The sequence below is a fragment of the Cinclus cinclus genome, chromosome 26, assembly GCF_963662255.1.
Source record: "Cinclus cinclus chromosome 26, bCinCin1.1, whole genome shotgun sequence".
In the NCBI taxonomy this organism is placed as follows: domain Eukaryota; kingdom Metazoa; phylum Chordata; class Aves; order Passeriformes; family Cinclidae; genus Cinclus; species Cinclus cinclus.
Window position 1 is genome coordinate 5,818,866 of NC_085071.1, and position 13,266 is coordinate 5,832,131.

The 13,266-nt window shown below is 54.7% G+C and overlaps 1 protein-coding gene across 1 annotated transcript in view; it reads left to right on the forward strand.

Moving 5' to 3' along the window:
- Window positions 1-13,266, forward strand: part of MACF1 (microtubule actin crosslinking factor 1) — a 135,701-nt gene that overhangs the window by 39,564 nt on the left and 82,871 nt on the right. The window contains exons 6-24 of the mRNA XM_062509220.1: window positions 2,659-2,825; window positions 3,432-3,544; window positions 3,637-3,743; window positions 4,102-4,221; window positions 4,327-4,422; window positions 4,664-4,791; window positions 4,887-4,980; window positions 5,664-5,818; window positions 5,926-6,202; window positions 6,610-6,738; window positions 6,986-7,063; window positions 7,169-7,330; window positions 7,851-7,955; window positions 8,478-8,573; window positions 8,903-9,028; window positions 10,986-11,138; window positions 11,806-11,960; window positions 12,337-12,463; window positions 12,896-13,079. Coding sequence (XP_062365204.1) covers window positions 2,659-2,825; window positions 3,432-3,544; window positions 3,637-3,743; window positions 4,102-4,221; window positions 4,327-4,422; window positions 4,664-4,791; window positions 4,887-4,980; window positions 5,664-5,818; window positions 5,926-6,202; window positions 6,610-6,738; window positions 6,986-7,063; window positions 7,169-7,330; window positions 7,851-7,955; window positions 8,478-8,573; window positions 8,903-9,028; window positions 10,986-11,138; window positions 11,806-11,960; window positions 12,337-12,463; window positions 12,896-13,079 — 2,572 coding nt within the window. The remainder of the gene's footprint in view (window positions 1-2,658; window positions 2,826-3,431; window positions 3,545-3,636; window positions 3,744-4,101; window positions 4,222-4,326; window positions 4,423-4,663; window positions 4,792-4,886; window positions 4,981-5,663; window positions 5,819-5,925; window positions 6,203-6,609; window positions 6,739-6,985; window positions 7,064-7,168; window positions 7,331-7,850; window positions 7,956-8,477; window positions 8,574-8,902; window positions 9,029-10,985; window positions 11,139-11,805; window positions 11,961-12,336; window positions 12,464-12,895; window positions 13,080-13,266) is intronic.

Here is a 13,266-nt window from a genome sequence, read left to right on the forward strand (position 1 = left end):
GTGGAGGGCCGGGCTTGGAGGGGGAGCTCGGGGACAGCTGGAGCAATGGTCAGTGTGTGTGCGTGTGCCCTCGCCGCCTTTCTGGAGCGGGGTGGGGGGACCTGGATCAGTGGATCCCAAATCCTGGTGGCTCCTGGGCATGGTCATTTCAGCAAGGGGCAGCCTCGTGCTGAGCATGGGGTAGAAAGCTCCTGAAGTCTTTGCCCCTCCAGCATTTCCACTGGGAAAGTATTTCTTGGGCACCAACCTGTCCTGTTCCCTGCTCCTGGCTCGGGCAGGCTGGGAGTGACACTCCCTGGATCCAGTGCATGTGGCTGGTGGCTGCTGTCACCAGTGGCACTCGTGCCCTCAGGGCTGCTGGCTCAGGTATGAGTTTGGGGTGTCCCCTTCCTGCTGCCCTTTGCAGGAGGAATGGCAGCAGGATGAACATGGAGGGCTGGGGCCTCTGCCTGCTCTGAGGGGTCTCCATGAGGAACAGGAGGGGATGATGTTGTGTTTTGGAGCTTGTTGCTGTTTGGTGGTCACTCATTTGGGGGTGACAGCGTGGGCAAAGGTGCCCTCGGGTCTGGTGAAGCTGTGAACGCCCCAGGACAAGCGTGTGGTCTAAGGGGCTATGGCCCTGATACCTTTGCCAGGTTGGGACCAGTGTCACAGCCACCATATGGCCTTCAGCATCCTGCCACCAGTTGCTTGATGCATGAAGCCGATACTGGAAGGGTTTGGCCCCAAGTCCTTCTAATTTCCACTCTCTTTTCTTTCTGGTGCCTCCCTAAATCTTTGTCCTGTCACAGACATGTGAAGAGCGGAGGGTGGAGCTGGTGCCGCACCCTGCACCCTTACATCCTAGAGATGTCAGCACATCTCTGGGAGAGTTTCCGTCAAGGATGCTTTCAGGAAAGAGGCCCAGTGGTTAGAGCACCCCTTGTGCTGTGTCAGGGATTAAAAATAAAGAAGTTATCAGAGCTGGGTGCTGTGAGGTGCTCCTGCATGGGCAGCACTGCTGGACAGCCCATGTGGGACATAGCTGATGATGGACTCACAGAAGGGTTCATTCTCCTCTTAATGGAGAGCCAGCAGGTAATTGATAAAGGGGTGCTGAGCAGAGGGAGGTTAGTGGGTTCTCCCCTGCTCCGTGCAGGCGTGGAGGGTCCCATCCTGCATCCTGCATCCTGCTGCTCACCTGGCACATAATTCCATCCATCCCAGCTCCCGACATCCCTGGGGAAAGCCAGGCCCCGGGGCTGGAGGAGTTAAAGGCAGCTCCGGCAGTGTGGCAGCAGCTGACAAAGAGCAGTTTCATGTGTGATGAGCGTATCAGGCTGGAGAGGGAGGTGAGCTGCAGCATACCAATTACACCGGCAGCATCCGCCCCGCCGGCGGGAGAGACGGATAATCCCGCAGGTCCCTGTCTCCTGCCTGCAAAGGGATGTCTGACAGCTGGGACCTGAGCAGTGCCAGCACCCAGCTGGGTGTGTTTTGGGGAGGGATAAAGCAGCTGGGTGTTTTCTGGGTGGTGGGTAGGGCTGGGTGCTGGCACACCGGGAGGAGGAATCCGGGAAGCAAACAGCCTGCGTTGCCTTTCCATGGGCACGCTGGAAAATCCGAGTGGCTCCCATCCTCCCCTTTGTCCTCCCCTTAATTAAGGAGAGGTAATTGTACTAACTGGGGAGCTGGAGAGGGGAGGGTGAGGAGGAAGCTGTGCCAGTCAGGAATATGCTGGCATGTGGGGACACGAGGGTGGTGTCACGTGCCAGTCTGGGATTCGCAGCCAGTCCTGTCTGAGGGGTCCGTGACTGTCGCTGTCTTTTATTGGGAATTGGGTCACAGCACCCCCTGCCACCAACACCCCCTGCCACCAGTGAGGCAGAAAGGGGGATTTCACATCCTTGTCCCCATCCTTCCCTTTTCCCCCAACATAGAGCTGCTCCATGGCTAAAGGTCAGGGACAGATCTCCTCTCCAAGTGTTTTCTCTCTTCTTAAGTTGGTATTTTTTACAACAGGATGCTCCAGGTGGAGCTCCCCTGCCACACCTGCAGCCCTAACAAGAGATATTGGTGGTGGTCCCTTCTCACTGCCCACCCTGGGTGCTGCTGGGTGTGACCATTCCTGGAGGAGCCCTGGGTGTCTGAGGATGCTGGGGCTCCTCTGGTGGGTGCTAGGCAGGTGAACTGAAGGTACAGGAGGGTGCACAGCATGTTTAGAGCTGGGAGAGGCAGGAAGGGACCTGCCTGGAGCCTCCTCTCTGAGGACAGGACATTGTGTTCCCAGTGAGGTGTGTCCCTGTCTGGTGGGGACAGGGATGGTGTGGAGGGAGCGGTTCTGGTGCTTGTTGGCTCTGGGGTTTGGTGTTGTCAGCTCGTGTCCCAGCTGGGCTGGGCTGTGTGGCCAAGCAGCACCTGGTGCCCCTGTGAAATGGGGTTGGGAAATGTCTGGGTCTGCTTGCTTGGATCTCCAGCCTGCCCAAACCACACCGTGCAGGTCTGGTGACCCCTTCCCAAATTCCTCGGCCGCAGGGTCCCCTCTCCCCTGTGCTGACCACGAGTTCCTTCCTTCCCTTTCTGGTAGCCAGCTCTGGGGCAAGTTCATAGAAACTGGATGTGCCTGGTGGAGGTTTCCCTACTCCTGCATCCTCCCATGGCTGTGCTGCTTCCTTACAGATCTCTGACATCTACATCAGTGGGGAGCTGGGGGATATGTCAGCCAAGGAGAAGCTCCTGCTGTGGACACAGAAGGTGACAGCAGGTTACATTGGGCTGAAGTGCACCAACTTCTCGTCCTGCTGGAGCGATGGCAAGATGTTCAACGCCCTCATCCACAGATACAGGTAGGCAGGAAGAAGCAATGGGGAGTGTCTTGAGGGATGAAGATCTCCCAGGGGTCCCTGCCCATCACTGTGATCAGTGATGGAGTGCTTGGAGATGTGGGTGAGGCTGGCAGGGAGCAATGTCTTTTTTACCTGGAATTATCTCTTCTCTCAGGTAGCTGTGGAGGGAGGGGTGCTTGGAATGAGCAAAAAATACGTCAGGTTGCAGGAAAAAAAAATCTTAATGAGGTTGTGGAGAGAGGCAGAAAAGAAAAGCATTTAAACTCTTGAGTGCTGCATGTCAGTGCTGCCCTTTTGCTCTCCATGAACAGCAGCACTTCATCCGTGCTTTTATCCAGGGCTCTCAGGGGTCTCCTGAGCAGCAGTTAAACCTCTCTTGGTTCCTTCTTCTCCAGCTGGCACCAAGAAGTTTTTCTTTGCAGCCTGAACCTCTTTCCCAAAGGGGATAAGACAGGGAAGTCCTGCATCCCAGGTCCACTTGGAGAGTCACCTTGTGGGACAGAGGCTCACACCAAACCTTGGAGCTACCCATGGCAGCAATGCCCATCCAGGATGCTCTGGCCTGGCCACCTGGTGCTGGTTGTGACTCTGGGGTGTGTCTTGCAGGCCAGATCTGGTGGACATGGAGAGGGTGCAGCTCCAGAGTAACCGGGAGAACCTGGAGCAGGCCTTTGAGATCGCCGAGCGCCTGGGGGTCACACGGCTGCTAGATGCTGAAGGTGGGTGGCCAGGGCATTTGACCAGTGCAGGGAGATGCCAGCCTGTCTTCCCACTCCCTTTCCTCACTGCCTTTCTGCTTCCCTCTTGCCAGACGTGGACGTGCCCTCTCCCGATGAGAAATCCGTGATAACTTACGTGTCTTCAATCTATGATGCCTTTCCCAAAGTTCCCGAGGGAGGAGAAGGGATCAGCGCCATTGTAAGCATGGCTGGGAGGCTGGGACAGCCATTTGAGGGTTGTGGATAGGGTTTGGGAAAGGGTTTGTCCCCTGTGGAAGAGGCTTAGAGGGAGGAAGTCCCTGCTGTGGTGTCTGCCCTGTGACCTGCTGGGGTGTCTGTAAGGCCACAGGCTCTGCAGGAAAAAAGCTGAACTTCCAGAGAGCAGCTGGCAAGGAGGATCCTCTTCCTCCCTGTTCCTGGGATGGCATCACAGCAAGGAGGCCCTGGCATGTGTTCCACCCTGTGGCACCTCAGTTCCCTCTGTGCTCTGGGCTCTCCCTTATCCCCATGGAGATTTGCCCACCAGCAGTGCTTGCAAAGGCACTCTCACCCCACAGGAGGTGGATTCGAGGTGGCTGGAGTACCAGACCCGTGTGGAGTCCCTCATCTCGTGGATCAAGCAGCACACGATACTCATGTCAGACAAATCCTTCCCCCAGAACCCTGTAGAGCTAAAGGTAGGTCCTGGACAAGGTCCCTCCTCAGTATGTCCTGTTCTAGCACTTGAGGGGTGAGTGGTGGCATTCCCCAGGGTGGTTCCTGATGAGCATTTCTCATCCCAGGCACTTTATAACCAGTACATACACTTCAAAGAAACTGAAATCCCAGCGAAAGAGCAGGAAAAAGGACAGATAGAGGAGCTCTACAAACTGCTAGAGGTAAGGATCATCGTGGCTGCCCAGAGGGTGGTAGGTGGGAATGTTGGGCTTTTTCAGCAAGACTAAACTGTGCTCAGTTCAGGTTTGTTTTGGAATGGTGAAGTGGGAATAACCCTCAGGATAAACGAGGCAGCGAGCAGCACACTGCAGGAGCAGAGGCAGAGCCCTTCTTCCCTGTCTCTAATCCCCAGCCAGCTCAAGGGAGAGGTGGGAAATGCCATTCTGCTGATGTTCCCCTCAGGTTTGGATTGAATTTGGACGAATCAAGTTGCCCCAGGGCTACCACCCCAACGATGTGGAGGAGGAGTGGGGCAAGCTCATCATTGAGATGCTGGAGCGTGAGAAGCTCCTGCGGCCGGCGGTGGAGAGGTCAGTGCAGTGCTCGTGGCAGAGACATCCCCTGCTCCTTCCTCTGGCCAGAGGAACATCCAAAACCCCTCTCTCATCTCCTTCTGTCATTCCAGGCTGGAATTGCTGCTACAAATAGCTAACAAAATCCAGAATGGTGCTCTGAGCTGTGAAGAAAAGCTCACCCTGGCAAAGAACACGCTACAGGCTGTGAGTGAGGGGTTGGGCTTTCCCCTCCTGATTTTATTGATTAATTTGTTTCCATACTCTTCTTTTGTACCCATCTCCTCTCCTCTCTTCTGCCTGGGGTGATGGATTTCCCTGGACAGTTTTCCTTTCTTTTCTGCCCTTAGCCTGTTCCAGAGGTGCTGTAGGGGAGCTGGTGGATATTTGGTGATGCATAGACAGGGGAGTGGGGAATGGTCTTGTCTCTGGGAATTCAGCAAGTGGGGCTGGACATCTGCAGATGTGCTAATATGGAGGAGAACAGCACTTCTGGGGAAATTAGGTGAATGATTTTTGTCATATAATGAGGCTTAAAACCCCCAAAATCTATTTTATTTGCCTGTTAGGAAGGACTCAGTGGCAAACCCAGGGTAGGGAGCAGGTTTCTGAAGAGGTTTCCTTTGTTCTGGGAGAATGAGATGTTGGTTGAAGGGGTTGGGAGCTAAAAATGGTGATGCCATCCATTCCTGGAAGCTTTCAGTTCACCTCCAGAAGTTTTTCTGAAGGGGTTGTCTTGGGTGTGATGTGAGGGGATGGATTCTTGTTCTGCTCCAGTTAAGCTTGTGGATCCAAAGGTGCTTCCAGTCTCCAAACTGAAGTGCTGTGGTGTTCTCCCTGCCCCTCCTGGGCTGAGGGGACTTGTCCCTGAGTGTCCCATGTCCCCTCAGGATGCTGCTCACCTGGAGTCAGGCCAGCCAGTGCAGTATGAGTCCGACGTGGTCGTGTACCTGCAGGAGTGTGAGGGGCTCATCCGCCAGCTCCAGGTGGATGTGCAGATCCTCCGGGATGAGAACTACTACCAGCTGGAGGAGCTGGTGTTCAGGTGACCATGGAGAAGCATCCTCAGGGGCTGCACCTCTGCTCTGCTGTACGGGGCAAGGAGGGAGCACGTGTCCATCTCCTCACCCACTCCTTGATTGCTTCCCCCAGGATCATGAGGCTGCAGGACGAGCTGGTGACGCTGAGGTTGGAGTGCACCAACCTGTACAGGAAAGGCCATTTCTCCACCCTGGAGCTGGTGCCCACGTCCACGTTGAGCACCACACACCTGAAGGGCGAGTCCCTGACCAAGGGACTCCACACCTCCTCGGCCTCCTGGTTCCGGAAGCCGATGACCAGGACGGAGCTGGTGGCCATCTCCTCCTCTGAAGATGAAGGCAGCCTCCGCTTCGTCTACGAGCTGCTGGCCTGGGTGGAGGAGATGCAGGTGAGTGCTGAGCCAAACCTCCTGCCTGTGCTCAGGCTGATGTGGGAAGCTGCCCCAGGCCTTTTCCTGCCTTTATCTGTGAGTGGTTGCTTTGATGGTTCGTATTTTTTGGAGATCTGAGGCTTCTGTCTGGAGCTGGGTTTTCTCTCTTGTGGTCCTGCTGGCCAGTGGGGATCAGAGGAGTCTTTCAAAGCTGGAAGCAGATCTGTGCTGATGCAGTCACTTGGTCTTACGTGGGTGGGGAGCTTGCATAGGCTGTCCCAGAAACATTCCATGTTGGTGCACTGGCTTAGGATCTTCCACCAAGCCTTGGGAGGTGTTTGTTCCCTCTGGGGTGACCTGGGAGGATGCCTGGTGTCCTTCTGAGAGCAGAATGAGCAGTGCTGACCTGAGCCTCTTGTTTTCAGATGAGATTGGAGCGGGCAGAGTGGGGGACTGACCTGCCGAGCGTGGAATCCCAGCTGGAGACCCAGAGGCACATCCATGCCAGTGTGGAGGACCTGGGCTCCAGTGTGAAGGAGGCCAGGATATATGAGGTATGCTGGGAGACACCTTGGCATGGCCCTACAAGGGGGCTGAGAGCATTGGGATCAGCTCCTGTGGGTCACATTCCTGGGACAGAGGTGATTTTTAAGGATGGAGCTTCTGAGTTGAAGCAGTGCTGCTCTGAGTCATCCTCTCCACCTCCCCTCCCTCACGCAGAGCTGTGGAGAAAGATTTGGGGATGGGGTTCTGAGTGATGCTGTCCTTTGATGGGTAACAGGAGCATTTCTCATCCTTCAGGGTAAAATGTCTCCGAATTTCCGTGCCAGCTACATGGAGACACTGGGCAAGCTGGAGACTCAGTACTGCAAACTGATGGTGAGTGGGCTGCCAGCACTGCCCAGGGAGCCTCCAAGGCTGGGGAGAGGGGAAAAAACCCATCAGAGCAAGGAGGAGGAATAATAAATAATTAATTGTGTCCAGGAAACCTCAAGCTTCAGGCTGAGGCACCTCCAGAGCTTGCATGGATTCGTGTCCCAGGCCACTGCTGAGCTGATCTGGCTGAATGAGAAGGAGGAGGAGGAACTGGCCTATGACTGGAGTGACAACAACCCCAACATTGCAGCCAAGAAGAATTACTTCTCTGTGAGTGCTGGGAGAGCAGGTGCTGCTTTTTTGATCCACTGTGGAGCCCTCAGCTCCCAACAGACCCAAATTCCTGAGGCTGGATGTTCTCTCCCAGCTCACTGAGCTTCTTGCTCCTGAGCAGAGCTGATGGAAGCTCTCTCCAGAGCAGAAAATTAAATGGAAGTGTGTGTTCAATTGAATTGCAGTCAAAAAGGCATCAAAAGATGTATTTTTAGCATTATTTTGGAGTTCAAGGCATCTTGAACTAGTGGGGGCGAGGGGGGTATGTCTGAGCCAAGGAGGAAAATCGATTTCTCTTTAAAGCAGTATAAATAAATTCCCATCTTTCCACAATCACACTGTCTGGAGCTGAAGAGGTCCCTGGGCAGGTTTCCAGTGCCTGTTTGGCACACAGGAGGCAGATTCCCATTGGGAATGGGGCTGGATTCCATGGGATCCACTGGCACTTCCTTTGGACATGTGGTCTGAGCGAGGTGCCAGAGCTGAGATTTGGACTTTTCCTGTGTCCCTTGTGCAGGAGCTGACAGCAGAGCTGGAGGAGAAGCAGGACATCTTCCGCTCCCTCCAGGACACAGCAGAACTGCTCTCCCTGGAGAACCACCCAGCCAAGCAAACCGTGGAGGTGAGCAGGGACCTGGGAGAGCTGTGGGATTCCCAAGGATCAAATCACCTCAGCTGCAACTGGGAGACTTGCTGTCCCACCCCACAGTGCCTCATGAAGTGTTTTATGGTGGCAGGATGTCAGTGCAGTAGTAGAGCTTTTTAATTTGGGCAAGTGGCCATTCCCAAATAATCCCCACCACAAATTAAGACACAAACACACAGAGCACGAGCCTTTCCTGCAGTGAGGTGATGCAGGGAATGGCTTTGGCTGCTCTGGAGTCATCCAGGCTGTCAGGGACACTGTGGTGGTGAAGCAAAGGGCTGTGGGAAGCTTTTCCATAGGGTAAAAACAAAACTATTCCTGCCTCTGGCATCATGGGTGTGTTAGCCGTGGGGACACTAAGACAGGGTCTGCCATCTCCTGTGTCCAAACCCTCCTGGCTGCAGCCAGATTTTGGTCATTTCTGTTCCTCCCTCCAGCTCCTGTGTCCCTCCTGGCTGTGAATGCTCCTTTTCCAGCACCCTTTTCTGTGTTTTCCAGGCCTACAGTGCTGCTGTGCACACCCAGTGGCAGTGGATCAAGCAGCTCTGCCTGTGTGTGGAGCAGCACGTGAAGGAGAACGCTGCCTATTTCCAGGTACTTGGAAATCAAATTCCCTCAGTCCCATCCTCTGAATCCCATTCTGTGAGCTCCTCACGCTTCTGTTGTCCTTGATGGAAAGGGAAGGAGGGATTTGGGCTTTCTCTGGGGTATCTATTAGCTGCTCCTTGGGCATTGCTAAGGGAAAAAAAGGGATCAACTTCCCTGGAGTTCTGGTCATCCACATGGGATGATCTTGCCCTTGCAGCCCTAAAGCCAGAGCAGCTTCAGGAGCTGCTGGCTGAGCCTTTGGGGTGCTCCTTGCCTGCCTTCAGCCTGCTCAGGGGACTTGTCCAGGTTCCTGTGACCCCTTTTTGCCTTCACAGTTCTTCAGTGATGCCCGGGAGTCAGAGACATACCTGAGGAACCTGCAGGACTCCATCAAAAGGAAATATTCCTGTGACCACAACACGAGCCTGACACGGCTGGAGGACCTGCTGCAGGACTCCATGGTGGGTTCTCCCAAACCCCACCACCCTGGCTCTGGTCCAGCAGCATTGTCTGGGGCTCCTCTTTCTTCCCCAGGGAGAACTGGGCTCTCCATCCCCGCAGTTTGGTGGGATGTGGTTTGTGTTCCACCTTGGGCAGTGGTTTGTTTTCCCTTGGAGCTGCTGGATGAGCTGCACGCTGTGGTGGCCCCAGCTGTGTGGTGTAGCTGGGGTTGGTCACTGTCATTTAGAGGCACCATCTGACCTCTCTGTGTCCTCAGGGTGGGGAGCAGGCAGCCTGTGCTGTCTGTGCAAGGTCACAGCCTGCTGTGTGAGCTGCTGCTGCCCCAGCCATGCCCATCCTGCTCGAGTCCTGCTGACAAAGGCAGGGCCTGTACGATGCTCCTGGTTCTGCTTTGGAGCTGGTGGAGCAAAGCCTGCTCTTTATCCAGCCCAAATCCTGTGTTAATCCATCCTGCTGGATGGGGGAGAGCCAGGGCAGCCTGGCTGTGCCAGGGGCTGATCTCTGAACACGTGGCCTGGCTTAGCTGAGCTGAGCAGAGCCCAGGCCGTGGCACTGTCACCTTCTTGCCTGATTTGGCCTGAAAAGAAAAATCCGACAACCTAAAAACAACCCCCAAGGAGCAAAGCATCAGCTGGTGTTTGACACTAGGGTCAGGGGAGGATTTGGGCTGTGGCTGGAGAGCTGAGCTGTGGTGGCAGGGTCAGGAGGTGACACTGAGTATGTGTGCACAGCAGGGTGTCCCCAGTGGCACTGGGGTGCCCTTACTGGGGGTGATGGGTTCATCAGCACTGCCTTCTCACCTGGAGGCCTGGGGGATCCCCCACACCCTCTCTGTGATGATCTTGGGGTTGTCCTGGCCTGTCTCTGGTGCTGCCAGGACATGGAGCAGCCAGCCTGGCTCCTGGGGTCTGTGTTTGGGAGCCCTGGAACATCAGGAGTCTGGCAGGTGCCATCTGGGGTGGGAGAGGCTGTTCTGGGCAGCCAGAGAGTGGCCACAAACCCAGGACTGGGGCAGCTACCCTGAGCTCAGCTATATTACTCTTTCTTACCTAATAAGTTAAAGTTGTATTTCTTCCAATCATGCTCCCTGGGACAGGCACAGGTAGTTTATTTAATCATTTATTCTTTTCTTTTTATTTTATTTTTATTTTTATTTTATTTTAACCATTAAATTCTCCTCCGCTGTCGTAGCACACTAACCAACCCCAGAGTACCAAGCATGAGGGAGAACCTTTTTTTTTTGGAAACCTTTGCCACAGCCAGCACAGGCTGAGCTGTCACTAATCACACGAGCTGCCAGTGTTGTGATCTGCACACGTCTCCATTGGTGCCAGAGGCTGTTCCAGGGGAGCTTTGCCACCATTCCCCCCGGGTTGGTCCCATCACCAGACCCAGCAGGGATCTGTAGGGATCAGTGACCTCCAGCTGGCAGATTTCTCCCCAAAACCAGAGGCCTGTGCGGTCACTCCACCCCAAACCCTTTCTCCTGAGATGTTTTATCCCCATAATTCATCATCTCCCATTCCAGCCATTGGTTTAAACACCCCTTCATCCTTTGCTTTAGAGAAGGGAGCATGCTTCCCTGGGCTCTCCTCCAGGCAGATAAATGTCCCCAGCTTTGGACTGGACATTGTCCTGCTGTCTCTCACAGCTCCTGGGACTTTATTTTGGTGGATGTTGTGTTCTCTTTTTTTTTTTTTTTTCCTGTCCTTTTGAAAGAAAACATTTTCTCGTCCTGCCAGCCAGAGAGCCAGAGGTGTGCATGTGGCTTTGCAGGGCAGTGGGAGTAGCAGGGAGTCCCATCCCATCTCCTGAGCCCTCTTCCCATCCTGCCAGGGCAGCAGGATCCTCCTGACGTATTTGCTCAGCCCTTGCAGGGCAGCACTGGGGTGGGGATGCCCAGGAGACACCTCCCCTCAGCATCCTTGAGCAACCAATCCTTCTTCTCCTTGCCAGGATGAGAAGGAACAGCTCATCCAGTCCAAGAGCTCGGTGGCCAGCCTGGTAGGAAGGTCCAAAACCATCGTCCAGCTCCGGCCCAGGAACCCAGAGCATGCCCTGAAGGGAACCATCCCCATCAAGGCTGTGTGTGACTACCGGCAGATCGAGGTGAGGGCTGGGAGGGTGGTGGTGGCACTTGGACAGGGAAGGCAGGGACAAAGGAGTGACCCCCAGAAGGGGTTGGTGGCACTTGGACAGGGAAGGCAGGGACAAAGGAGTGACCCCCAGAAGGGGTTGGTGGCACTTGGACAGGGAAGGCAGGGACAAAGGAGTGACCCCCAGAAGGGGTTGGTGGCACTTGGACAGGGAAGGCAGGGACAAAGGAGTGACCCCCAGAAGGGGTTGGTGGCACTTGGACAGGGAAGGCAGGGACACGGTATGGGGAGTGACACCCATGGTGGTTTAGGATGAGCGCTGTAGGATCTGTCAATGGGAAGCAGGAGCCGAGTGGGAAGACAACAGGGAGGGAAGCAGCAGGAATGTTTTTCCTGGAGCAGATTTCCACGTCTCAGATTTATTCTGGGCAGGAGCTGGAGTCCTTTCCCCTTCCAAGGAGGATGGGGCTTCATCAGCCTCAGCCAAACAAGCACGTGGGTGGCAGCCAACCCCCTGTAACTTCCTTGTCCCTTCCTCTCCCTGCACGAGCTTGGCACCACTCCAGGCTGTTGCTGGATTAAAACATATCCATCTGTGTATTTTTGGGAGCTGGCTCGCTCCCAGGAGAGGGGCACGCAAGGCCCTGCTGCTGGTTTCTGAAGGGCTGCTGGTGTTGCAGATCACCATCTGCAGGAATGATGAGTGTGTCCTGGAGGACAATTCCCAGAGGACCAAGTGGAAGGTGATCAGCCCCACAGGGAACGAGGCCATGGTGCCTTCTGTCTGCTTCTTGATCCCTCCACCGAACAAAGAGGCCATCGAGATGGCCAACAGGTAACTCAGTGGCAGTCACAGAGAGATGGGATTGGTGGCATGGGAGAGGACAGATTTGGGGTGGGCATGGGAAAAGAGTGGGGATGGAGGTATGAAAGTGGTTTGTGGTGAGGAAAGGAATCCTTTGTGGTTGTACAGCTGCAAACTCCATTGCAGCAGCTTGCAAAATGAAAAAAATGGCAATTTGGGAGGAGGGGTTCCCTGAGGGATCTGGCACTGAGCAGCAGGAGCATCACTCCCTGCGTGCTGCCAGACTGGGATCTCTGGATTGATCACTGGGCTGCTGCCTGGCAGTGATGGCTGGAGGATTAACGGGGTCAGGGCTGGGTTTGCTGGGAAGATCCGGGGCTGATGGATCCTCTCCTTCCCCTTGCAGGGTGGAGCAGCTGTACCAGAAAGTGATGGCTCTCTGGCACCAGCTCCACATGAACACAAAAAGCCTCATCTCCTGGAACTACCTGCGCAAGGACATAGCCCTGGTGCAGAGCTTCAGCATGGAAAAGGTACAGAGGAGCTTCCCTGCCTGCTCCTGGGGTTGTGCTGCTCTCCAGGCTTCTCTGCATGGCCAAGGAGAGGGGAAAACCACAGAGTGCAAGACTGGGGAAGTCAAGGGTCTTTACACCTGGGACAGTGCACACCTTGGAAAAGGTCACAGTTTACAGCTGTGGGGAATAGCAGGGGTGAAGAAACAATTTACACCTTGAAAACCTGTGCAAAAGGATCACAGCTTTTCCCAGTAGAAAGAGCATCAGGAGTTTGCTGCTGCTGAGAGATTGTGGATTGAGCATTTCATTAGGGAGTGAGCATGGCAGGAGGGAGGCATGGGTTTGATACAGAGGATTTACCTTTCCCTCTCTGAAAATACTCCTTGGACAAATGAAGGTGTGCAGGAGGTCATTCCTGATGTTCAGATGTGCCGTTTTTTCCACTCACAGCTCAGATCCTCAGCTCAAGGCGAGTGTCAGCAGGCCCTGAAGAGCCTCCAGGCACACTATGAGGATTTCCTGCAGGACAGCCGGGACTCGGAGCTCTTCTCCGTGTCAGACCGGCTGCACCTGGAGGAGGAAGTGGAGTCTTCCAAGGAACACATCCGGCAGCTGCTGGAGTCCATGGAGAATGGTGAGCTTCAAAGGGCCTGATGCTTTAACCAGGAGCTGTGGGAACTCATAAACAAAGGATTTATGGGACGACTTCGTGTTCTTCTTCTCCTGAGCGAGCTGGTTGATGGTGTGAGCAGCTGCCCTCCTTATTTCTCCATCTATCCATCCAAGTGCTCGGCTTTTGTCCAGCAATATTCCTGCAGAGA